The 27413-nt window shown below is 45.7% G+C and overlaps 1 protein-coding gene across 4 annotated transcripts; it reads right to left on the bottom strand.

Annotated features, from left to right (window-relative positions):
- Positions 1-217: 217 nt before the first annotated feature.
- LOC119919594 (telomere repeats-binding bouquet formation protein 1-like) lies at positions 218-26419 on the bottom strand. 4 transcript variants are annotated; one of them, XM_038740145.1, is made up of 14 exons: positions 26357-26419; positions 23663-23720; positions 22838-22951; positions 18680-18811; positions 17046-17106; positions 16834-16946; positions 16554-16676; positions 13939-14091; positions 11476-11607; positions 6884-7009; positions 4733-4854; positions 3055-3239; positions 2276-2340; positions 218-933 (listed from the first exon to the last, which is right to left on the bottom strand). In XM_038740145.1, exons 2-14 carry the CDS (start codon positions 23691-23693, stop codon positions 914-916), a joined length of 1377 nt encoding a protein of 458 aa, XP_038596073.1. In that variant the 5' UTR covers positions 23694-23720; positions 26357-26419; the 3' UTR covers positions 218-913. The 4 variants fall into 4 exon arrangements, with proteins under 4 accessions (XP_038596073.1, XP_038596071.1, XP_038596072.1 ...); XM_038740143.1 differs by lacking the exon at positions 26357-26419 and adding an exon at positions 24591-24728; XM_038740144.1 differs by lacking the exon at positions 26357-26419 and adding an exon at positions 24607-24728.
- Between the last annotated feature and the right edge of the window lie 994 nt (positions 26420-27413).

Raw genomic sequence — 27413 nt, 5'->3', positions numbered from 1 at the left:
TAAAGTGGGCAATGCCATGTGTCCATATTGCAAATATTAAGCCAGGACACCAGAAAGGATGAGAGATAGTTGAATAAAAGAAATGAGAACATAAAAATTTAAGATAAGCAATGATGTATAATTTTCTGCGACCACGGAGAGCATGTACAGTTTCTGCCAGAAACGACTCAAGAACGAAGAAATACTCAATGCATTTTCAGAAAAAAAATGACTTTTATTGAATAATGGTATCTCATTTAACTTTACCTAAAATTTTTCACTTAAAGTTGTCTTACATGCTCTTCAATATACCATCATGTCAAAAACAAAGCAAATGCATTGGAACCAGATGAGTTACGTTCTCTCCTGTTACATACCGCACTCTGGGTAGTAAGCTAAGTTCTTAATGTCTTAAGCAAAGGATATTTTTAGCACTCAATAAATCATTTTTTTCAGTAAGAACATTTTTAACAATCTAACGTTATTAAAACTTTTACTGACCTCTGCCCTTAATATCCTGTAGGGCGAAGAACTCAAGGCAAATTCTCAAACAGTTAAAAAGGAGAAATTACTTGTGCTTTCTTTGTTTTTCAGCACGCTTCCCTAAACAAAGGTCTGCAGAACTCCTGCAACCACAAACCCCTTTAAGAAACAATAGCATTGCCCCTCAGGTGAATATCCTGTAGTGAAACTAATTGGGATGGGCAGGACAGAACTTGCTCGAAGCACAGAACAGTAACATTAAAAAAACAAAACTCTACAGAAAAACTCTTTTTGGAATTTTACAACATTTAATTTCTCTAACTTGTACTATTTAAGGGTTAAATCCACTGCACACTTCCTTCCCAGGTAAGATAATAAAGCTGAATTCCAGGGGTTTCCCGTTTTCTTTATTGTTGTCAAAATATCAGCTACTTTTTCTTCTGCAATTTCTTTAGGGATTCTTCGGTTGATCTGTAACCATTACACATGTAAGATGAAAGGCTGTCTCAGTCTGCATGTCTGTAATTCCTCCTGAGCTGTCTGTCCATCCATCCACCTGCCCCCGCCTCTTGCCTGGACAGTCATAATGCCTGAGACTTGCCTCCGCAGAGCAAGTGCAAGACGGGACAATACCTTCCCCATGGATCACAGTGTGGACAACATTGGGGAGCATCATCCGCCAAAGGGGGATGATGAATAGGGGCCTCCAGCGATTCTGCAACCAGCACGGCTACCTCTGCTCCTTTCTCTTCAACATTTAGCAACACCCGTGAGAGAACTGTGTGAGGGAGTGTACAGCAGTGCCCACGTCTAATTCTCACTCAGGACTTAGTACAGTGTTCTGCACACGGGAAGCCCATAATAAATGCTGCTCTTCCTACTATGAACTGCTGCACAGACCATCTTTCCAAAATACCATCACGCAGCCCACATCTCTCCTACTCTCCAAAACCTCCCCTGGCCCCCTGCGACTCTCTGAATCAAAAGAAAACTACGAACGATCGGCTTCCAGGAACTCCACCATCTGGCCCCGCCTGACCTAACTGGTCTCTCTACCTGCTATCCCCCAAGTCACTCTCCTCTTTCCCCCACAGCTCACCTTCTGACTACACTTTGTGCTCAACTCTCCCACCTCCAACGCCTTACTCACCCAGTTCTCCTGGCTTGGGACTCCCTTCTTCCCCACATCAGACATCATCCCCACGCACCTCTTCCCTCATTCAAATCCCTCCTGAAATCCTAACTCTTATGACCAGCTCGCCCCAATTTGCTTCCCAGCATCTTGGGTCATACTGCTCCTTTGGCCAACTCTAGCATTTATGAATTGCTGTACAGCCTCTAGCACTTATGATCCCCCATTTGAGCATGAGCAACTTGTGCCCAGGGAATGAGTCACTTGGTTATTCTGAACTGCCCAAGGGCACCTACCAAGTACAGTGCACCCCAACAAGGAAGTGGGCACTTAAGAACGGCTCCCAACACTCCCACTACTACTGCTAATTGGGTTGGGACAAAAATAATTTCCCCAACACGATTCACCCAGGTTCTCATTAATAAAACTTCCTCGGTATTCTGGTAACACTTTTCACCATGAAAAACTGTCTCTAGCTCTTAACGTGCAGCTACTAATGCAGTCACTCTGTTGCTGAAAGGCTTTATTTCAGATGTGGAAAGGCTCCAGGCGATGGAACCACATATAGTGGAAGGTAAGAGCTGAAACAGCCACTTGAGATGGTGAAAACTGGACCCATTTTCTCCCCTAAAATTTCCAGCTAAGCTCAACATAAAGGAGAGAAAACGTTTGCTACTGTACCTTCCTTTGGTGGCTGCTGTGCTCCATTTTCAACTGCCAGAGCTGCATGGTCAAACACAGATTCACTAAAAGAAAAGGGATAGTAAGTTAAAACAACATCATAGATGGTCCTAGTTTGCATCTTGATCAAGGAGTGAGGTGAAGGATTGGAGAGTATGCTCATCCAATTTTGAGTCAGTACAACACTGGGTAGTTAGTGTGGGTGAAAATCTGGAAGGCCAAGTGACTGTGAACAAATTCTCCTTAAAGAAGGCAACAGAAAGTCAGAAAGGATGGTTTGAGGTAATATGCTTAAGTAGAAAGAAAGTAATCAGAAAGGGAAAGTCTGACCAGGTGCAAAACATCTGAAAAAGACGTGGGGCATCATAACCAACCACAGTCAACCAATCAATCGAGGGCATTCCCTGAACGAAACAATGTTCTAAGCACCCAGAGACATACATCAGAAGCAAGACACACACTGCCTTGCCAGAAGGTGGACAGCCTTGAAGCTGCTTTTGTCTGATGCGGAAAGAGGTGGCAAGCTGGTGCGGGAGCTGGGCAAAGGGCAGGTCCACGTGACCGTCACGCTCAAGGTTTCTTCTTCCATTTCTGTGATTCTACACGAGCTCAATCATGTTAGAATTCTAGGTGGGCAGAAGGAATGGGACAAGTAGGTTCCCTATCCCCTCTATCTATACGATGCTGAACCTCATTGAATTGATCTAACTTCTATCATCATACAGTATGGCTATGCCGAAGGAAATGAAACTGGTATGCTACTTTTGGTTACAGTTTACCTTTCAATTGGTTCCTGCTCTCCGGAAAGAGTACTTGCAGGATCCCCTCCAGGACTCTCTAACTGACTCTTGAACTCATCATTTGCAAGTGGGTGGCAAATCTGAGCACTTAACTCAGAACATTGCTTTGGAAGGGCTTTTTCTTGGTCACTGCCAGCAACACCATCTGGTTCAGGGCCTTGTTCCTGCAAAACGAGACACCACAGAAACAATTCCAAAAAGGCAGGTTTGACTGTGGCTCCACTTACCACTGGCCTCACACAATATAGAAAATGAGTAGAGTTTACCAGAGAAAAATGCAAGAAAGGCAGAGATCTGGTCTGCTAATTCTACAGTACACTCCCAAGCATATGGAGCTCTGCACACAGACAGCGATCAATAAATACTACTGACTGAGTGAAAGATAGCCTTGTAATAAATACTACTACTAATAATGGCATTTTTTAAGCGCTATGTGCCAAGCACTGTTCAAAGCACTGGGGTAGATACAAGGTAATCAGGTTGTCCCACATGGGGCTCACAATCTTAATCCCCTTTTACAGATGAAGTAACTCAGGCACAGAGAAGTTAAGTGACTTGCCCAAAGTCACACAGCGGACAGAGCCAGAATTAGAACCCATGACTCCCAAGTCCGTGCTCTTTCCACTGAGCCATGCTGCTTCTCTAAATACTCAATAAATACTATTGGAAAGCTCACAAGAGTAAGAGGCCAAATCAAAAGCAGGGCCAGGACGTGCAATTGGCAGAGGCCCAGAGGAGGACTCACAGAGTTTGGGAGCGATCCTTACTTGGGTTTGGGTAGGGGCAATCCCTGCCCACAGGGAGCTTACAATCTACACACGCACACACCCGGACAAAAACTCATCCTGAGTAGGGTCAATTTCCCAACATGAAGAACGACTGGATAGATGCCTTTCAAACGACCACAAATCAATCAATGGTATTTGCTGAGGGCTTAATGTGTGCAAATTCATGCTGATAGTTTCTCCTGGTTGCCACTGACTCCGGGTTCATGGGCCCCTAATGAGTATGTCCCATTCTAGGACTGCATCTTTCACACTGGAGTATTTGGCCCTATACTTCAGCTTGTGCTATCCTGGGAGAGGGTCTCGTAAAGAGCCATACAATAGCAGCATCATTGTTCCACCTCAGTCCTCATTCCTGGCAGAGGTACCCCAGCAAGGGGAAAGTCCATGGCTTCCCACGTGTGCTGCCCCCCTTCTCACTGCCCCACCCCCTGCCTCTTCTGATGGGTCTCGGGCCCATCACCCTAAATGATTTCTCCATCCCTGGCCATGGGACCCCAGAGAGCTCGCAGTGTGTGGAGCAATGGGGGAGAGAAGGGGCACCAGGGTTTTGGGTGCTTGGCTTCACCTGCCCCTCTCTCACACAACAGCAGCTGCCCAGAACTCCATTCCCCAGGAGGGTTGGGGTCCCCAGGAGAAAGGAGGGACGTGGAACAATTGCCTCAACTGGCCCTTCCCTATGAATTGCCAGGATTCCCTTCCCTGAAAGTCTCCCTTCACCTCATATCTCTATGTGGAGAATAAGAGAATAAAAGTCTGGAAAACTGGCAATTCAGTTTTCTGTCCCTGCCCAAATGATTCTAACAGAACTATCAGACCTTCACTAATATCTTTAGAAGAGGGTTTATAATCTTTGAAAGAAATCGGCAAACCTTATCTTGTCCTTTAAATGGTTCTTCAGTTTTCTTCAAGTAGCCAAGAGCTGTTCTTTGTTTTATTGTTTTAGAAATCCTTTTCAAAACATATATAGGCATTCTAAGCTCTAACTCCTTAACTATGTACCATTGGAACAACAAGAAAAAAGAGAGTTGGGTGATTACTACAAATGTTTCAATGCTATTGTTGTAATTCTCAGGAAAACAAGCTCACAAAACTTGACCACCCACCACTTTAAATGTCACCAAACTTCAATACACAAAACAGCACATAACACACTAAGCCTGCATCACATTCTTTGTCATGGAACCCCAATTTTCCATTGGAAATAACGTTGGAAGTAAAAGACACAATCTCCTTAAAGGAAATATGGAAGTTAACAAGGGTAATCGTTATTCACTTCTTCATTTGCAGAAGAAGTCTTGGGATCCCACTCGGTAACCTGTCAAATCAAGTACCAAATTGTTTAGTTCTCGAGTTATCTTCAACTGAAAATGCTATCAGAACACAGATGAGAACGCTTTTTATTCATTTTCTGATCTCTTAATTGGGAATCCCAATTCTAGATGCCTAATCCTGTTCTTTGAAATAAACTAAAGATTATGGCCATTAACCCTTGTTTTTCCAAAAGTGGATAAGAAACACTCCAAATTCTAAATCATCCTCATCATCAATCGTATTTATTCAGTGCTTACTGTGTGCAGAGCACTGTACTAAGCGCTTGGGAAGTACAAGTTGGCAACATATAGAGACAGTCCCTACCCAACAGTGGGTTCACAGTCTAAAAGGGGGAGACAGAGAACAAAACCAAACATACTAACAAAATAAAATAGAATAGATATGTACAAGTAAAATAAATAAATAAATAGAGTAACAAATATGTACAAACATATAGACATGTGCTGTGGGGAAGGGAAGAAGGTAAGATGGGGGGGATGGAGAGGGGGACGAGGGGGAGATGCTTACCATGCTTTCTCCAAAACACTGCATATGCATCCTCTCCTCTCCAACCAGACTTGATCTCTGCTTCAAGATCTCTTTATATCATCTCCATCCCCGTCTTCCTGCCTAGGGTGTCCTCCCTCTTCAGTCTACTCTGTCATGCAGCTCTCCATATCAACTTCCTGAAACATGTCTCGGCACACCTAGCTCCACTCCTCAAAAACCCTCCAATGGCCACCCATATTCCTTCCCATTAAGCAGAAGCTCCTAGCCATTGCCAACTTTCTCCATCTTACAAATCAGTCACCTCCATCCACCACTGTCCTGCCCATAAGCCAACCATCCCTCACTCTCGACTCTCCCACCTCCATACCCTCAGCTCATGGTCTTCCCCTTACCTCTGGTTCCCTCCCCAACCAAATCCACCGGCCTTCAAAGCCCACCTGAAATTCTGCCTTCTCCACCATGCCTTCCCCAATTAATTCCCCCTATATTTCACGTTAGAGAAACCCCATGGCCACGCCTAGGCTGTCAGGTGTTTACACCCAGCCTTACCGTATATATAGAGACAGACAGTCAGTGGTCCATCCAACTGTTCATTCCTATTTTCACTCTACTCCTCTCTCCAATCCTCATCCTGTCAACTGCTCCCACTATTTGTTCAGATTTTCTATGTCTGTCTCCCCCAAGAGAATGTCAAACTCCTCGAAAGGAGGGAACATCTGACTTGCTCTGCTGTACTCTCCCCAGCTGACTTTGGATGCAGGTGGGAGCAGGGAGATGGGGTGACTGCTGCAGGGTGCAGTGGGACCCAGAGAAGGCTTCTTTTGGAAGAGGGGAGACATGAGAGCCACTGAGGGTACCAAGGACAGCTAGGGAAGGTGAGGTGAGGTGAACAAGGAGGCAAGTCATGGGGTTAACATTGGCGGTTCGGAGTTGGAGAGTTGAGAAATACTGCACTGTCCAAGTGTCTGCTACCCAGGGAGAAAACTCCTTCTGACTCTACATCGACATGTCCAAAGAGTACCTAGGCCTGGTTACAAGAGGAATCAGCTGGTATTTCCCTTATCCATCTTTGGAGAATATTTGCTTTCTCATGAATACACAGCTTAAAGCACACCACATGAGCCATTAATGAAAAAAGAACCATAGTCTTTTGAAACTATTATGTGGGACCATTTTTCTAACAATAGCAATGCACTTACCCCAAAGCATACGTCTGAGCTGGACAAAAGCAACAATGATGTTTACCATTTCATTATGAGATGCAGAAAAGGAGTCTTGAATAAGTTGGAGGCCATTGTTTTGGAACAGGAGACACAGATTTTCATCTGCAGAAAATGATCAAGTTTATTAGCATCTTCTCCATTTCCATCAACCGCCAACACTTTTCTTACAGAGTATCTGCACCCAGCTCAAACAATTTATGATAATAATAGCAATGATAATAATAATAATGGTATTTGTTAAGTGCTTAATATGGGCTAAATGCTATATGAAACACTTGGATTGATAGGCATAATCAGGTCAGATGGAGTCCCTGTGCCCCATAAGGCTCACGGTCTAAGGAAGAGGAAGAACTGGTATTGAAACCCCATTTTACAGATGATAAAAATGAATCACAGTGAGGTGGAGTGATGGGCCCAAGTTCACGCAGCAGGCAAGAAGCAGAGCCAGGATTAAACCTCAAGTCCTCATTAAACCCCCTGAGAAGCAGCATTGCATAGTGGATAGCGCATGGGCCTGAGAATCAGAAGAGCATGGGTTCTAATCCCGGCTCCACCACTTGTCTGCGTGCGACCATGGACATGTCCCTTCACTTCTAAGCTTCAGTTCCTTCATCTGTAAAATGGGGATTGAGACTGTGACCCCCCCACGTGGGGCAGTGACTATGACCAACTCAATTCGCTTGTCTCCACCCCAGCACTTAGTATAATGCCTGGCATATAGTAAGGGCTTAACAAATGCCATCATCATGATTACCATCAAGCCCCCTGACACTCAGTCCTGTGCTTTTTCCCACCAGTCTTTGCTGTATCTCTTTTAGAAGATATCTCCCAAAATAATTCTAATCACTGATTCCGTGCAGAGAGAGATGCTAGAGAAGAACCGCAGGGTTGGGGGTGGAGGGGACACGGAAACTGTTGGCTTAAATACATTTTCCATTCAGGAAATACTCCATCCTCCCAAGCCTTCATGGCTTTTTAAAAGACTGTGTGCAATTCCAACTATTAACTATAAGAATGTTCTCTTTGCTAATTTGAAAATGAATTTGTGGTGACTTCTTCCAGATTCTTCTAGAACTGTTTTTTCTTGCTTGTGGCTAACTTGGGAATTTTTCTTCTCTTCCTATCTCTTGCTATGCTATTTGCACATTTCCCTGGTCATTAGCATCTTCCATCATCACCGGCAGCAATTTTTAATGGGAGTCTACCATGTAAAAAGCACTCTAGGAATTACTTGGAAGAATACAGAAGTAGACACAACTAGTGGGGAAAACAAATAGCAGGAAGAAGGTAAGTGGATATCCGAGTGAGTGAATGCTTAAGTAGGAGGGGGATGTACAGAAGTGCACCAGGTGATTTTGAGTAGATAAATGTCTGGTTTCTACAAAAGTGCTGAGGAGGTAGTTGGCATCAAATTGGAAGAGGGGAAAAAAATCAGTCAGGGAAGGCCTCCTGGAGATGCATTTTCAGTACTCCCCCACCTATAACACTTGGAGAAATGGCTACTTGTGTATTGAGGTATCAATTCTGTCCCGTTCATACCTAGAGATACACCCTTTAGATATATGGGACGCTAAGATCGACCAGTGTTTACTTATGCTGACTAGATGGTGGTGATGGGATCGGTTTATCCACAGCAAAGACTCCTTGCCATCACCTTGAATAATTTTAACAATGATAATGGCATTTATTAAGCGCTTACTATGTGCAAAGCACCGTTCTAAGCTCTGGGGAGGTTATAAGGCTATCAGGTTGTCCCACGGGGGACTCACAGCTTTAATCCCCATTTTACAGACGAGGTAACTGAGGCCCAGAGAAGTTAAGTGACTTGCCCAAAGTCACACAGCTGACAATCGGCGGAGCCAGGACTTGAACCCATGACCTCTGACTCCAAAGCCCAGGCTCTTGAAGGCACTCGATCAGCTCCCTCCACCCTACTTAACCACTCTCTTCTCCCATTCCACTCCAGCTCACACACTTCATTCCTCCCAAGCTATCCAAATCCCTGTGTCTCATTCTCACCTCTCCTGCTGCAGGCCTCTTGTTCATGCCCTTCCCACTGCCAGAAACCCCCTCCCTCCCTTGTACCTCTGCAGCAACTCTCAGGAGTCTTCAATATTTCCTTTAAACCCACTCCTCTCCCCCCTCAGTTTCCCTGCTCAGTTGACAACACCACCGTTCTCTCCATCCCAGAAACCCATAACTGCAGTGGCATTTTCGACTCTCGGCTACCTGTCAACTCTCATATTCTGGCTACTAATTGACTCTGCCCGTTTCCACTGCAAGATTCCAGAATTTGCCCACTCTGCCCCCAAACCCCTGCAGCACTGACATACATAGCTTTAAAGTCTATTGCTTCCCCTCCCCGGAATTTATTTCAATGCCTGTCTAGATTGTTAACTCCTGGGCTGGGATCAAGGGTACAGATGCTACGGCACTCTCCTAAACACCTTGTCCAGCACTCTGCACACTCAATAGGTGCTCAATAAAACCTTGATGATTGACTGAATAGGATTGGAATGCTCTTTGGTCAATGCCAAATGTAGACGCTAGGGAGGTGATAGCCATCATATGTCAATCCTCAGTAGAGAGAAGGGGTGATTTTCATTTGGAAACTGACAATGTATAAAAGTCCTTTCACTAACATCTAGATCAAATATACTTTATTATTCTAGGCAGGAGAACATATATGTGACGATACAGAAAAAAGGTTTCTATATGGCAGATGGATTTGCTGATAAAAAGAGTTCACGGGCTGAAAAACATTTCAGGCTGCTGTTGCGGACCCAGTCCTAAGAAACAGTGACATTCAATGTCCTTCCTTGGGCTCAACTACAGAAGCCAAAACCCACTTTTCTTCCTTCAGTTTCCCTGAGTGCATAATGGGGGAAGGAGTAATGACTCGGGTTATTTTAATCGTGTTGTTGATTGATATACTGATTGATACAAGTGTTGGATCCAGAGAAGCCATGAGACCTACTGGAAAGAGCAGAGGCATGAGAGCTTGAGGGCTTGGATTCGAACCCTGGCTCCGCCGCTTGCCTGCTGACATCTGGGGAAAAGCCACTTAACTTCTCTGGGCTCAGATCCCTCATCAGTTAAAGGGGGATTCAATACCCATTCTCCCTCCTACTTAGACTGTGAGCCCTATGGCACAGAGACTGTGACCTGATTCTGCACTAAGGTGCTTGACACACAGTACATGCTGCATAAACACCAGCATTTTTATCATCATTAACATCATCTAGCAGGTGAGGAAAAAATGGGGCTAAACTGGAATGCCCTCCCTCTGCACATCCACCAAGCTAGCTCTCTTCCTCCCTTCAAAGCCCTACTGAGAGCTCACCTCCTCCAAGAGGCCTTCCCAGACTGAGCCCCCTTTTTCCTCTCCTCCTCCCCATCCCCCCGCCCTACCTCCTTCCCCTCCCCACAGCACCCGTATATATGTTGGCACAGATTTATTACTCTATTTTACCTGTACATATTTACAATTCTATTTATTTTGTTAATGATGTGCATTTAGCTTTAATTTTATTTGTTCTGACGACATGACACCTGTCCACGTTTTGTTTTGTTGTCTGTATCCCCCTTCTAGACTGTGAGCCCACTGCTGGGTAGGGACTGTCTCTAGATGTTGCCAACTTGTACTTCCCAAGTGTTTAGTACAGTGCTCTGCACACAGTAAGCACTCAATAAACATGACTGAATGAAAGAATGAATGGTTTTATTACTAAAGTCTTGCTTCCCCGATCTTTACATATTGTTGGGCTGCTTGTCTACAAATAAATGTTACTCCTTAAGTGGTCTTCAGTTTAAGAGCAAATCAAACACCATAGAGTTATCAACCAATAGGCAATTGGTGACTCATATAGCATCTAGTCAAGACTTTAGGAAAATTCGATTGGCATTCCGGAAGTTTCCAAATGACAACCTGATATCGTGACTGTTTCCTTTTGATCAAATCATTTGTAAACATAACTTCAAAAGGAACTTCCTTCTGCTCATATGCAATGGACCACTCTCTCCCCGACTTCAAAGCCTTACCAAAATTACATCTTCTCCAAGTACTGACATATGGCTAGCACACAGTAAACACTCAATAAATATGACTGAATGAATGAATGGCCTAGCAAGCATACAACAGATTACCCTAAAAATGATTAAATACATTTTCTGACCATTTAATTTAGAATTATTTTTATGGTCTTTATTTCTCTAGAAAGTTCTAAATCTTGACATTGTGAAAAGATCCCTGGCCCTGAACCTAGAAGTATCATCATTTCCTCCCTAAACAGGAATTGTGATATCTGTACCAGGATAGCAATAATGAAACAAGATTTCCATTATCCCCACAGGTGAACTTCATTGGCAGAGGTGTCATTTTCAGGCAAGGAGTTGTATATGTACACACACACACACACACACACACACACACACACACACTCTCTCTCTCTCTCTCTCTCTCTCTCTCTCTCTCTCTGTATATAAATATACATATACTCACATATAAATAAATCATGGAAAATGTATTTGACTCGCTGTAAAGCCCACTAAACCATATGTCTACTTACCACATGTCTGTATGCAACGTCCAATGGTAGCCAGAACACTGGCTGTCTCATCATCATCTAGGCTCTCCACATACAGCAAAGTCAAAAGTTTGGGAACAACTTGATGCTTTGCTAGAATTCTACCACCACGAGCTAGTAATATAAAATGGTTTTAAATGTAAGTATAATCAAAACAGAGATTTTTAACCATCAAGATGAAAAACAAAATCCAAATGGAGATATTTCAGGTCCTCTCTGCATTCCCATGAACATTTAGACCACTGTTCCCTGCGTTAATACCTAAGTTCTTCCAAAACAGGAACCATTTGATGACAGCAATCATTGGCAAGGAGTTGATTCCTTAGGCACATGGGTGCTGTTGCATGACTACTTGTACTGGGGGCCATTCCGCCCACGCAGGGTTTAACCATGCCATCGCTAAGAAACACTGATTCCCATGACTGTGGGCAGGGATTGTCAACCTACCAATCAAGCAAAAACTCCTCACTCTCGGCTTCAAGGCTCTCCATCACCTCGCCCCCTCCTACCTCACCTCCCTTCTCTCCTTCTACAGACCAGCCCGCACCCTCCGCTCCTCTGCCACTAACGTCCTCACCGTACCTCTCATTCTCGCCTGTCCCGCCGTCGAACCCCGGCCCACGTCTTCCCCCTGGCCTGGAATGCCCTCCCTCTGCCCATCCGCCAAGCTAGCTCTCTTCCTCTCTTCAAAGCCCTACTGAGAACTCACCTCCTCCAGGAGGGCTTCCCAGACTGAGCCCCCTTTTTCCTCTCCTCCTCCTCTCCCCTGCCCTACCCACAACACCTGTACGTGTTTGTACAGATTTATTGCTCTATTTTACTTGCACATATTTACTATTCTATTTATTGTATTAATGATTTGCATCTAGCTTTATTTCTATGTATTCTGATGCCTTGAAACCTGTCCACGTTTTGTCTTGCTGTCTATCTCCCCCTTCTAGACTATGAGCCCGTTGTTGGGTAGGGACCTTCTCTACATGTTGCCAACTTGTACTTCCCAAGCACTTAGTACAATGCTCTGCACACAGTAAGCATTCAATAAATACGATTGAATGAATGAATGAATCTATGACACCACTGGACCTCCTTGTCCCAGAAGAAAGAATTTTCAGGGCACACCATAAGCTCCCTCCCTCTTACTCATCCACTCCTTTTTCCACATTAGACCCCAGAGTTTGCATTCTTCGTTCCTTCCAAGTTCACTTTCTCACCTTGCCTTGTTTTTGTTTCTCCTGCTATGACCCCTTGCTCATACCACTGCTCTTATATGGAACTCCTTCCCCCTTCCAACCCACCCAACTAGAACTGTCCCCAAAGCGTTTCTTGAAATCCCCCCTCCTTCACGAGGCCTTTCCTGATTAAGCAAGCTTCCCGGGATGTGTAAATCCAAAAGCTGCTTATTTGCCTCAGTACTTAGGCACGTTCTCGACTAGTAATAATTTACACTTACCTATCCATCTTTTAATACCCCTGCAACTTACAGCCATAGTATTGTCTCCTCTCAACTATTTGTCAACTCATTTCTTTTGCCCCTTTTTGTTGTGGCAAGTTCCCACCATGTTTTCCCTTTGCTTCCCATAATAAATAGACCAATACCACTCAATAAATGCTACTGACTGACCAACAAGGAAGTTGTCAAGGTGAACCGGGAACACAGTGTGGTGGGAGCAGTAACTGGAGGAATTGAGAGGGAGGAAGATGAACTGTGATACAACACCAAGACAGAATCAGTAGGTCATGGTGATGATTTCAATGCGGGCAAAGATCCAGAAAGAGGGAGCTAAGATGATTCCAGTGTTATGAGCATATGGGTGATGGGAGCCGGGGGTGGGCATAGGGGGGAAGAACTAGACCAAGACAGTTAGTGATTTTGAAAGGGATGGGAAAGGTGGGAAGAGATAAGGAGGGAATAGGATTAACTCAGAGAAACAGGCCACAGAAGCACCAATCCAGGGCAGTTACAAGGGCAACTGCCCCCAGGCCCCAGAGTTGGGATTGGATGGAAAAGGTTTCCAAGGCTTCTGAGCAAATGGAGAGGGAACAACATGAAATGGAGCTATAAAATGGCAGCTCCATTCATAGGTAGCTGGCTTCCAGGGCCAGGCCGAATGTATGTTGGGAGAAGGGGTTGGGTCGGGAGTGGGGGGCGCAGTTTGAGTTATTGGTCAATGACACGACTGGGCAAGGGGCTTGACTTTTCCAACAAGCTTCTAGGTCTGCCAGGGGCATTTTGCAACACCACTGGAACCTAGGGTGGAAGTGGGTATGGCAACAGGAGGTGGACAGTATTGAGTTTGTAGTATCAGAGGGACAGCAGCAGGGTGAATGATAAATCACAAACTTATTCATAACATGAGTGTGTAAATCAGGTCTCTATCAAGCACTTAATTATAGAAAATGATATCACTGGACTACTATATACATGCAAGTATTGGAATCACTCACGGTTATGGTTAATGGAGATACTCATGACACTTGCCACGAGTACTGCCATCTTAGCACTAGAAATGGTCTCACGTGAATCTGCGACCAACTTGGTAAGAACATCACTCAAAACATCCAGTCCATCGATAGATATGAAGAATTCCTGTACCAGTGCTTCAGGAATGAAGTTACAGAACAGTCAATACTTTTTATCAAGTAAAGGAATTATTGCATCCATTTACAAAGTGGATACAACTACACCAACATTTCTAGGATAGCATTTCTGTGTTAATGTGATACTTTGTGTGCATCTAAAGAAGTATTCTTGTGCATAGAAAAACGTGTCTTTCCTGTTAGTACAAATTAATGGCATGATCAAGATCAGGCTACTGAACAGCAAATTCCATGGAATCGATTCATTGATACTGGAGCCAGCAGGCTGCCAATTTTCTTTTCCCACCTTCAAAGCTTTACTCAAATCCCATCTGCTCCAAGAGGCCTTCCCCCACTAAGCATTCATTTCTCTTTCTTCCCTTCCCTTGTGCACCATCTGTGCACTTGAGTCTGTATCCATTAAGCGTTTGATATTCACCCTACCCTCGGCCCCACAGCACTCATGGACATAGCTGTAATTCATTGGAGTGTCTCCCCACTCTGAACTGGAATCTCCCTGTGGTCAGGGAACAAGTCTACCAATTCTGTCATACTTCATTCTCCCTAGCACTTAGTAAGTGCTTGGAACATGGCAAGTGCTCCCAAAACACCCATGATACGCTGACTGACAGATGGTTCCTTTCATTTCACGTATTCTATTCCATGCTTTGGTTACTTTCTGGATAAGGGGCCCTAACAGTTTTCCTTCTTAGGAATCACTTCACATATTCCTTTATCACCTTCCCATTGGCTGTCCAACTTGCCTTGCGATGACTAACAAATGGATTGTGCTGCTAGGCAATACTTCCCAGACAAAGACACCTGCTTTGTTTCACAGAGTGTGAGGATGGCTCCAAACCAGGGTCTTCCACCTCCCTGCTCTGGCACCTTCTCAGGAGCAAGCAAATATCCTGTCCCCAGAGATGGACACCGATCCACTGGTTCACATATTGGGCAGATCCTTGAAACTATTTTTCCCTCAATCCAAAACTAGTTCCTTCAGAAGGTATCCCAAACATCTGGAGACTGTAACCTCCTTGTGAGCAGTCACAGTCTTCTAGACTGTGAGCCCGCTGTTGGTTGGGGACCGTCTCTGTGTGTTGCCAACTTGTACTTCCCAAGCACTTAGTGCAGTGCTCTGAATACAGTAAGCACTCAATAAATACAACTGAATGAATGAATGAATGAATGATCAGGGATCATGCCTGCCAACTCTGCTGTACCGAACTTTCCTATGTGCTTAACACAGTGCTCTATGCACACTAAGAGTTCAATAAATACCATTCAGTGATTGATCAAGTTATTTAAAAAAACCCTTCTAATGTAAAATATTTCCAACAACAGGTGGAAAAGCAGGGAATGTTGTGTTTAAATACAAATGAGAAAATGGTATGCTCAAGATCTATTCCTCCCTCACCGCTTATGTACATATCCATAATTTGTTTATTAATATTACTTTCTTCCCATCTAGACTGTAAGATTGTTATGGGCAGGGAATGTGACTGCTAATTCTGTTGTACTGTACTCTCCCAAGTGCTTAGTACAGTGCTCTGCACATAGTAAGTGCCCAATAAATACCATCAATTGATGGACAGTAAGCACTCAAAAAAATACCACTGATTGATATGCCTTATATCAAGGGGACCTAGGAAATGGTGTGTTCTATCACTAGATCCATGCTTCTGGGTGGGCTTGAATTTTCCCTTTCTGTCTTTTCCTTAGAATTCCATTGACTACAATTCAGGCATCAGATTTTCCTTTAGACTGGAAGCTTGGTGTAGGCAGGGAATGTGTCTACTAACCGTATTACACTGCACTCTCCCATGTGCTCAGTCCAGTGCTCTGCACACAGTAAGAGCTCAATAAATACCATTAACTGACAGATTGATTAAACCTCTGAAGTAGGTTTGGTACTTTCACCGCACTCTATTTTCTGATTTATCCAGACTTTTCAGTGAAATGCATCCAACTTGTCAATTCAATCATACTGATTGAGCGCTTACTGTGTGCAGAGCACTGGACTAATTCCCATTTTACAGATGAGGAAGTACAATACAACAGAGTTGGTAGACACACTCCCTGCCCAAAATGACCTTACAGTCTAGTGGGGAAGACAGACATTAATAAAAATAAAGAAATAAAGGAACCAATGATGTATACATACATAAGTGCTGTGCACCTAAGAAAGGAATGAATAAAAGGTGCAAATCCAAGTTCAAGGGCTACACAGAAGGAAGAGAGTGGGAAAAGAGGAAATTTATCTTGTTTGCAAGCTTCCCAAGCAATAATGTCACAGTGACTTTATTTACACTGGGTGTAAACCATCACTGCACCATACTTTATAAAGCACTGATAAGTTGATACCACTACTTGGGTCAGGTTTATCAGAGAAACACCAGCATTGGTGGGGATCAAGTATCTTGATTATTCCACGACAATGGTTCTCCTAAATACATCTCAATTATGAAATAGCCGTTACTTACGATTTTCTTTCACTATGCATCCAATAGTTACGCAAACAGGACGAATTATCACAGGCTCCTGACATGTTTCTAACAAGGATTGTACATGTGGCAAAATGGAACAGCAAGCTTTCTGATTTTCCTCTGATAAGAAAAGAAACCAAAACTGAATCAGGTAAAAGTCTGACTTTGCACAGACACCCTACTGGAAAAACTCAGCTGTCAACAATTCATGGAGTTTCTCATTTTGTAATGTTAATTGCAGTGGCCACAAATACCATAGAAAATTTACAATAATTACCATTTTTAGGACTGCTGACAGCCGCAGCCAGAGTATCGCACACCGTATACCACAGAAAACGCTTCTGACGGTTTTCGTTCAAGGAATCAATTCCAGATTTCGTGAGAGCTTCTCTATTAGGAAACAAGCAGTTAAAGTGCTCAAAATGTTTTAAATTTGCAAACCTTTGTTCCTTATTATCTTGACCAAACACTAGTTTCCTATTTGTTTACCTGAATAACTTCTCCAGAACAGGAATACAGCCTCTTTCTCTCAAAAGTGTTTGTCCAGCACCTAAAAATAAGCAAAAACTGGTTATAAACCATACAATAATAATAATAATGATATTTTGCTAAGCACTAACTATGTGTCAAGCACTGCATTAAGTACTTGGGTAGATACAAGAAAATCGGGTTCCATATGGGACTCACAGTTTTAAGTACAATAATAATAATAACGGCATTTATTAAGCACTTACTATGTGCCAAGCAGTGCTCTAAGCACTGGGGAGGTTACAAGGTGATCAGGTTGTCCCAAGGGGGGCTCACAGTCAATCCCTATTTTACAACTGAGGTAACTGAGGCACAGAGAAGTTAAGTGACTTGCCCAAAGTCACACAGCTGACAACTGGCAGAGCTGGGATTTGAACCCATGACCACTGACTCCAAAGCCAGTGCTCTTTCCACTGGGCCACGCTGCTTCTCTACAAAGACAACAGGTACTGAATCTCCATTTTGTGGATGTGGTAACTGAAGCTTAGAGATGTTAAATCACTTGTCCAAAGTGGCAGAGCCAGGATTAGAAGCCAGGTCCTCTGGATCCCAGACACATGCTCTTTCCACTTGGCCTCGCTGTTTCTCATGTGAATTTATGTAATTCTTCAGTGATTCAACCTACTCTTAAAAGATGTTTGATGTTACAAAATATAGTGTAGTTTACTTAGCACTTATGGAAAAAAAATAAGGGTGGAGATATATGGTACTGAATGACAAACACTGATAGAGCAACAACAGATCTACACTTCCAATACACAAAAAGGTTTACTTTGTATATTGCTTCTATTGAAAAGTACATGATTGAATGAAATAGTAGAACTAATTTCTGATTTTCTTAAGGGAATGAATCTTAACTCTTCATCTACTTATACATCTTCATCAACAAGATAGTGGCGATGTCAGTGGGGTTGTGAGAGGGTTATGAGAGGCAGCAGTGATGGCACCAGGTTTGAGGTGGGGCAACCCCTCTAGACCTACGCGCAACGGGGAAGGGTCACCATTCCCCAGCTTCCTTCTTGCTCCCCTATGCCATTTTTGCACTGGAAGATCAGCACTTCACTGCTTCTCAACATGGACCAGCTTTAAAATATTGAACAACCAAAAGCACCTGGATTTCCTTTTACAACCCTGCTAAATCCAAAACTTATTAACTGGAGATGTACACACACCCACACATAGCCTTCAAAAGGCTTCAGTGGAAACTGGATTAAAAGGGCTGAGAAGAGCTGTTTTAGTACATGGACCACAAAACAGAAAACAAAATATTCATGTTCCATGGAGGCAATTCTCATTGGAAAAGTAGCATGGCCTAGTGGATAGAGCACAGGCCTGGGAGTCATAAGGCCATGGGTTCTAATCCCAGCTCTTCCACCTGTCCGCTGAGTGACCTCAAGCAAGTCACTTCACTTCTCTGGGCCTCAATTACTGCATCTGGAAAATGAGGATTGAGACTGTGAGCCCCATGTGGGACAGGGGCTGCGTCCAACCCTATTTGCTGGTATCCACCCCAGTGCTCAGTACAGTGACTACCACCTAGTAAGCGCCTAACAAATACCATAATTAATATTATAATTATTAAAATCCACACTTACTGTTATTTGAAATCAGGCCCTGTAGAAGGGAGACAGAGGCTATCTGCAAACCCAGGCTGGACTGCTCTTCAGCTATGATTGCCGCCATGTTGTCAAACAATTCAGGAGTACAGAGATTCTGATTACCGAGGACTGAAACAAGGATGCAAGTCACAAGAATGGCTATTAAAAAGCACAAATACTTTTAAAATCAAATTTAACAAATTGAAAACTTGCACCTCAGAAAACGGGCCAATTTTCTGTGACTCCGATCGAACTGCACAGAGTATAACGCCAATGTCACCGTAATCCACAGCAAATGAGTCACATCTAACCCATTTCAACAGAACTGGGCATTTCGTTCCCTAACAGATGCACATAGTTCTCGCTAAAATATGAGGTCTTTCTTTCTGCCCTCAAAATGAGGTTAATTGGGAACAATTGCCTCTTTAATACCAACCGCTTAATACGGTGCTTTGCACACAGTAGACACCCCTTTAACACGATTGAATGAGCCCTCAAAAAAAATCCTAAATACAGGTAAGCACTGAAACAATTTTCTGTGTTAAGCAAACCACATAAAGGAGGAAAGGAATTAAAAATAATTTTCAGATCTGAGACTCCAAATGCTACTCTAGAAAACAATGGGGCATATGACTGGACTACTCCATCTGCCTCCTCCCTGACCTCCCAGTCTTCTGTCTCTCCTCACTCTTGTCCATACAATCCACTGCACTGATCAGTTTCCTAAACAAACGTTCAATACCTGTCTCCCCACTCCTCAGGAACCTCCAGGGGTTGCCCATCTGTCGCTACGTCAAACAGAAAATCCTTAAAATCCTTACCATCAGCTTAAAAGCACTCAGTCAGATCGCCCCCTCCTACCTGGCTAATCTCCTACAACTGCCCAGCCTGTGTGCTTCCCTCCTCTTGTGTCAGCTTAGTCATTGTGACCGGATCTTGTCTATCCTGCCACCGACCCCTTTTCCATGTCTTCCCCCTTGCCTGGAACTCCTTCCCCCTCCACATGCGCCAGAACACCACTCTCCCCACCTTCAAAGCCTTATTTAAGGTCACACCTCTGCCAACAGGACTTCCCCGATTAAACACTCCTTTCCCTGGCTCCCTCTCCCTTCTGCGTCGTCTATGTGCTTGGATCTGTGACCTTTGGGGATTTGATATTTGCCCTGACCTCAACCCCACAGTACTTATCTACATCTCTATAAATTATACATTGTAAATTACTTATTTATATGAACATCTGCATCCCCCTCTAGACTGTAACCTTATGGTGGGCAAGGAGTGTGTCTCCCAACTCCACTGTACTGCATTCTCCTAACAGCTTAATGGAATGTTCTGCCCATTGGAAACATTCAATAAATTACATTGATGATGATGACTGACACTGGCACCGTTTTTCTACATTGCTTCAATAACTTTACACGTACAGGGGATAGTAGCAAAAGTTAGCAATGAATTCTAATGATCAACATAATCGTGCCTAACAGTTTTAGAGTCAAAATCATCTGGATTTTGAACTATGTGGAACTTGCATTTCGACAAATAACTACAATTCCTTTGAACCTCAGTGATCGGTTCGATGTGACCAACAAAAATTTCAATTTCAGTTCAAGTAAATTAAATATGAAAGCTGAGCTTTCAACACGTATTCGCTGACTGCCAGTAGCAAATCTAACAGAATTATGGCCAGGTTCTTTAGTTTAAATTACTTTTGTTTTATTTGGTTGGGGTCCAATAGAGCACACAGATAAAATCTGGATGCAAAAGTGTGGAGAAGACTAAAATGGCTCAACAGGTGAATTAGTGTGCATTATGTGATAAAATGATCTCCTTTGACATTAGAATTAGCTAGAGTTCCTAATGTATACAAGGCGACCTGTTTTAATATGCTGGGCACATCTGACCTTGCAAGATTATATACCAGCGTCAAGCCACGAATATCGTGAAAATAAACACTTGCACCGCCTACGGGACTTGCAAACAAAATGAAAGCTCAAACAAGTTTTCTGAGTTATTCTGAAGAAGCAGGTAATCAAACCCTTTCTTTCAGCAGTTTCGGTATCCTTCCACCACTCTTCTGAGAATGGGAGTAGGATGGCCTAGTAGCACCAGGGCGGGGAGATTAAAACCAACAATGAAAACGTCTGTCACAATACCAGCAGCCCCCTACCGACTTGAGCACTACTCTGAGCATAACTTTTCCAGCTTAGGAAATACGTCTTCAGTCTCCCTCCTTTATTTTCCACGAATCTCCCACTCCTCCTGCTTCTGCCAGCCCTAACAGGGAAGCAGCAGGGTCCAGTGGAAAGAGCGGTGTCCTGGAGGTCAGAGGAACTGGGTTCTACTCCAGGATCTGCACTCACATGTTCTGGGACTTGGGGAAAGTCATTTAACTTTTCAATGCCTCAAGTTCTTCATTTCTGAAATGGGAATTCAGTACCTGTTCTCCCTTCTGTCTAGATTCTGGTCCCCATGTGCCCAGCCTGTTTATCAGGTATCTACCCCCAAAGCTTAGTGTATGGCTTCGGACACAGGAAATGCTTAACAAACATCACAATTATTCCCTCTGCCTGCAATCCAGGCAAGTCTCAGTCTACTCCAGCTACCACATCGCTCACATTCTCTAGCCCTCTTAGTCAGTTACTTTCAATCATATTCTCTCTTTCTCGATTTCCTGTTTTCTCCTTTTTTAGTAGCGTTTGTTAAGCGCTTACTATGTGTGAAGCACTGTTCTAAGTGCTGGGGAGGATACAAGGTGATCAGGTTCTCCCCCGTGGGGCTCACAGTCTTCAACCCCATTCTACAGATGAGGGAATTGAGGCTTGGAGAAGTTAAGTGGCTTGCCCAAGGTCACACAGCTGACAAGTGGCGGAGTGGGATTCAAACCCACAACCTCTGACTCCCGGGCCCGTGCTCTTTCCACTGAGTCACGCTGCTTCCTCCTCTGTAGAACCCGGGAATTCGAGCACGCCTCCCAGTGCAAACCTCCCACTCGGGTTCCTGGTTCAACCCCCTAAAGGTGGCACTAAAGTTTCTGACCTTATTTGACTACCACCCAGCTCCCCTCTACCACAGGCAAAGTACAGTTCCTCCTCACCGGCAGCCCAGAGGAGCACCCAGAAGCAACAAGGCATCTGGCTGAGCAGAGGAGGGACACTGGGAATTGCACAGCAGGCCCGGAGAAGGAAGAGAGGTGGGAGCAGAACAGTGAATCGTGAGTCACCCACGTCTCCCTCCACCTTACGCTGAGAGCCCCAAGTGGGACAGGGACCAGATCTGATCCGATAGTTTGGTATTCTTTAAGAATAGTGTTTGGTAAATAACAGTATTGTTATTATTATGATTACTAGCAGTAATGATTATAATAATAAAGGGAACTGTGGTTTTTTTAAGCACTTACTATGTGCCAAGAGCCGTGGTAGCACAAGATAACCAGGTCAGAAACAGTCCCTGACCAACTTGGGGCTCAAAGTCTAAGTCGGAAGAAGAACAGATACTGAATTACCATAGTACAGAGGAGGAAACTGAGGCAGCAAGCAGTGAAGTGACTTGTCCACTGCCACACAGCAAGCAAAAGGAATTAAAACCCAGGTCTTCTGACTCCCAGGTCAGGGCTCTTTCCACGGGGCTACGCTGCTTCTTATGGTAAGCACTTAACAAATACCCTTCTTATCATGATTGTTACTATCACAGCTAGGCTTGTGGGTTGGGTGAAAGCCTTTGTGGGCCAGTGCTTACCTCAGAGGCACTTTTTTGACATCCCTATGCAACTAGGCGTTCGCTCTCCTGCAACCACTGACTCTCCTGCCACATCTCCCCAGCTAACAGAGGAACAGATACCCCACTCCTTTGGAATAATAATGGTCTTTCTTAAGCATTTACTCTGTGCCCAACACTGTGAAAGTGCTGAGGTAGATAACCAAACCGGACACGGTCCAGGTCCCTCAAGGGGCTCACAATCTACCTTCTGCCAAGTTTCGCAAGAAAAAAGCACTCTCCTTTCCACCTATTCAATTTTAAAAAACAATCATCTTTTTTTGTAGAGGCAAGAAATGACAAGCTCCATGCTCTCTGAAAATAAAGAATTATACATTTTTTCATCATGTGATCTCAGTGTAAAAAGAGAAGCCCAAATCAAATTTCAGTGAATCATCTTACTGTTTTCTTCACAAATTGAAACAATCGAGAACAAAACACTCCTCAAAGCATCAATGTTGTCTGAGTTTAGTTGACGCTTAATGTACTCCAGCAGTAAGTCTACATCCTTCTCGGCTGTTCCAGAAAAACAAACAAACAAACAAACAAAAACAAGGTTGAATGAAGATTACACCTGCTTTCACCACTGAAAATGAAACTTTCGACATTGGAAGTTATTTTTCTTCATGCATAATATCTCTGAGAAGCAACATTCAAATAAGAGTTCTCCTTATGTGGGGGACCCTGCCTTTTACATAAATAACTGATAACCAGATGGCATATTACCAGGTATTACCATAGTATTACCAGATGTAATATTATGAAGTTACAGGATACATTCTGTTGTCAAATTAGACTGTAAAGCACAGAAACTAGTACTTTTCTGCTGAGCTACTTCACTCAAGTGGTTTTACCTCCTCCCTTTTATTTATAGACGTAAGCACGGAGTGAGATTTTGAGTGAAACCAAGAGGTGAGGGGAATGGCTGTTTGTGTGTCTGTGGAGGGCAGAAGGAGGCCAAGGGGCTTGGGGCGGGGATGGCGGTGGGGCGGGGGGGGGGGGGCGGCAATGAGGGAATGGAACTGAGAGCAGGGGTGAGGGAGAGGCGAAAATGGCTGGGTGGTCTAAAAAATACCACCTTCGTCACTAATCACTAGTCTCATTCTAGTAGGTAGACTGCAGGGGTGAGAAGTTGGAGGGAGGGGGACCTAATGGCACTAAACAAAAAAACTACATTGACGAGGAACAGGAAAACTGGTTCAAGAAACATAACCAAAGGGATTTTACCATAAGTGAGTTCCCTGTTCCTACTCCCCATAGCTCCTTTTGTAATCTTCCGCTCGATCTACAAGAAAAGTGCATTTTCAAAATATTTAACACGGCTAATTTCATAACATTGCCAGTACGGTAAAATAAATGAACAGTATAAGCACATTTCAGAGACAATACCCCTTTTCGGGCTATTTGATTTTTAGTCTCTTGTATGGGGCATATTTTCCAAAGCAAAAGGAGATCTAGCTTCCTTTCACGGTTCCGCCATCGCTTCGCTGGGCAACGTTTCGATCCCCGGTTAACGGAAAAACTTCTTCGCGTCTGAATTTCTACCATCGAAAAACTCAAGTCGGGTAACATTCAGACTACCTAATGGGGCTGTCGTAAAGCTATGTTGGGATTAGAGTTGAAATCCCTTAACCCTGGGTCCTACGTAAATGTCTAAGACAATCAGCCCACCCACCAGCACAAATTTGGCCACCCGCTAGAAGTGGTTATTTTATTCATTCGATCGCATTAATTGAGCGCATACCGTGTGCAAAGCACGGTACTAAGCGCTCCATTTCCCTAAGTACCGGGGGTCCCGGGGCCTCCCGAGGAACCGCCCTCAGGATGCGGGTCCCCGCGCGGCCGCCCGCCCCCCCTGGCTCTGGCGATGGCGGCCGAACCGTGACGAGAGGGCCCCCCGACCTCCCCTGTGGAGGAAGGACATCAACTAACTCTACCCCGAGCTCCCCCAAACCAGGTTGAGGTAAATTCGGCCCAAAGCCCACTACGATTCCTGTGGAAGAGGTAAATTCTGTCCAAATCTCCCCCCGCCCCCGCCACCTCGCCCAATTCCCATGGAGGAGATAGGCTCTGCCCAAACGCCCCTCGATCCCCGTGGCGGGGACAAACTCGACTGTGCGGGCTCCCGCCCAAGATGTCCGGCCCCTCGGCCCACCTGCCCTCGGCCTCACGTGCTAACTGTGGTGGCTCCCCGCCGGCGGCGGCTTCTCCCGGGCGTGGCGGCTCCTCCTCAGGGCCCCGGCTCCTCCTCGACGCCTCAGCCACACCCGGCTCTGCCGGCCCAACCGTCGCCTCTCTTTTCCCGCGCAACGGCTCCTCCCCGGCCCCGCGCGCCACTTCCGCCCTCCTCGTGACACTGGGCGCCCCACCCTTCCCGCTCACGTGGGCCCTCCCCGTGACACTGGGCGCCCCACCCTTCCCGCTCACGTGGGCCCTCCTGGTGACAAGGGGAGCCCCACCCTTCCCGCTCACGTGGGCCCTCCTCGTGACACTGGGCGCCCCACCCTTCCCGCTCACGTGGGCCCTCCCCGTGACACTGGGCGCCCCACCCTTCCCGCTCACGTGGGCCCTCCTGGTGACTGACAAGGGGCGCCCCACCCTTCCCGCTCACGTGGGCCCTCCTCGTGACACTGGGCGCCCCCCCCCTTCCCGCTCACGTGGGCCCTCCCCGTGACACTGGGCGCCCCCCCCTTCCCGCTCACGTGGGCCCTCCCGGTGACTGACAAGGGGCGCCCCCCCCTTCCCGCTCACGTGGGCCCTCCCCCCCCCCCCCCCACGGCCACCCTCAACGGCCTCCGGCGGCCAGGGCCTCTCGCTGCCCTCCCCCCTCCGGCCGCACGGTGGCGCGCCGTCGTCGGAAGCCCCAGCCCCTCCTCCCAGCCACGGGCCCGGGAGTCCGGAGGTCGAGGGTTCTGATCCCCACTCGACCACTTGTCTGCTGGGCGACCTTGGGAAAGTCACTTCGCTTCTCCGGACCTCAGTTACCTCATCTGGAAAATGGGGATTGAGACCGTGAGCCCCGTGTGAGAGAGGGACTGTGTCCAACCTGATTGGCTTGTAACCACCCCACTGCTTGATACACTGCCTAGCACATAGTAGGCACTTCGATACCACGATCATTTAATTATTATTGTTATTATTACCACCCCAGCACTCCACTCAGCCCAGCTCCCACACTATCCGATCAATGGTGCATATTAAGCACACGCTGTCTGCAGAGCACTGTAAGAAATACTCGGCAGAATGCAATGGAGTTAGTTGACCCGATCCCTGCCCTCAAGAACCTTACAGTCTGGGGAGGGGGGCGGGGGGAGGAGGCATAATATTGATTATGACATTAATAATGATAACGATAGGTAAGGTATTCCGGGCTCGCTGTGGGCAGGGAATGTGTTTGTCATATTGCTGCGCTGTACTCTCCCAAGCGCTCGGTACGAGGCCCTGAACACAATGAGCACTCAGTAACGCAGTCATCATCATCAATCGTATTTATTGAGCGCTTACTATGTGCAGAGCACTGCACTAAGCGCTTGGGAAGTACAAATTGGCAACGTATAGAGACAGTCCCTACCCGACAGTGGGCTCACAGTCTAAAAGGGGGAAAGTCACTCATCATGTCCCGACTGGATGACTGCAGCAGCCTCCTTTCTGATCTCCCAACCTCCTGTCTGTCTCTCCCCACTTCAGTCTATACTTCACTCTGCTGCCCGGATTACCTTTCTACAGAAACGCTCTAGGCATGTCGGCCCCCTCCTCAAAATTATCTCCAGTGGCCGCCTACTGTGGGGAGATGCCCCCGAGGTCAGCTGGGGTCGCCGACCAGAGGGCGGCTCCAGGTTCTTTAGATTGGGCGACGATGAGCCAAAGACCGGACATCGAGCCAGAGTGATCAGTTCTGCCTCTTCATGGGGGTGTACTCACGTAGCTGTAGCGCGGCAAACAAGCAAGCGAAGGAGGGGGTCCGAGTCCTAACCGGCAGGGCAGGCGCTGCGGGGCTCGGTCCAAATGCCTACAACTAAAAAGAGCAGCAGTGCCTCTTACATACGAAGCCCCCTCGTACCGGTTAGCCCTCCCCGTGTTCCCAGCTTGTCTATCTGATTGGGACAGTTCCCGTTTCGCAACCTTGTAGTGTAGCAGTTCCGTGTCCTTGCTGTGTGGGTCGTTCAGGCGGAGGGAGGGGGTGAATTCACAGATAGGGCACTCTTCCCACACCTATCAACCTCCGTATGAAGACGAAACTCCTCGCCCTTGGCTTCGAAGCTCTCCATCACGTTGCCCCCTCTTGCCTCACCTCCCTCCTCTCCTCCTACAGCCCGGTCCGTGCACTCCGCTCCTCTGCCGCTAACCTCCTCACTGTGCCTCTTTCTGGCCCGTCCCGCTGTCGACCCCCGGCCCACGTCCTACCTCTGACCTGGGATGCCCTCCCTCCTCACATCTGCCAAACTGGCTCACTTCCCCCCTTCAAAGCCCTACTGAAAGCTCACCTCCTCCAGGAGGCCTTCCCAGACTGAGCCCTTTTCCTCTCCTCCCCTCCCCATCGCCCCCACTCCCTCCCTCTGCTTTGCCCCCTCCCCACAGCACTCGTGTATATGTACATATTTATTACTCTATTTTATTAATGGTGTATAATTCTATGTATGTATATTGATGCTTGTTTTGTTGTCTGTCTCCCCCCCTTCTAGACTGTGAGCCCGTTGTTGAGTTGGGATTGTCGATTTGTTGCAGAATTGTACTTTCCAAGCGCTTCGGACAGTGCTCTGCACACAGTAATCACTTAATAAATACAATTTAATGAATAAACATGATTTGAAGCACTGTGGTAGATATGAGATGATCGTAATGGTCATAGTCCAGTCCCACATGGGACACAGTCAGAGGGGAAGGGAGAAGTGGGATTTAATCCCCAATTTAGAGGAGAAGAGGAAACTGAGATAAAGAGACCTTAAGGAACTTGTCAGAGGGCCCCCAGCCGACAAGT

The sequence above is a fragment of the Tachyglossus aculeatus genome, chromosome X1 (assembly GCF_015852505.1).
Source record: "Tachyglossus aculeatus isolate mTacAcu1 chromosome X1, mTacAcu1.pri, whole genome shotgun sequence".
In the NCBI taxonomy this organism is placed as follows: Eukaryota; Metazoa; Chordata; class Mammalia; order Monotremata; family Tachyglossidae; genus Tachyglossus; species Tachyglossus aculeatus.
The sequence above is the reverse complement of the archived record's forward strand: the minus strand, read 5'-3'. Positions and strand labels throughout refer to the sequence as shown.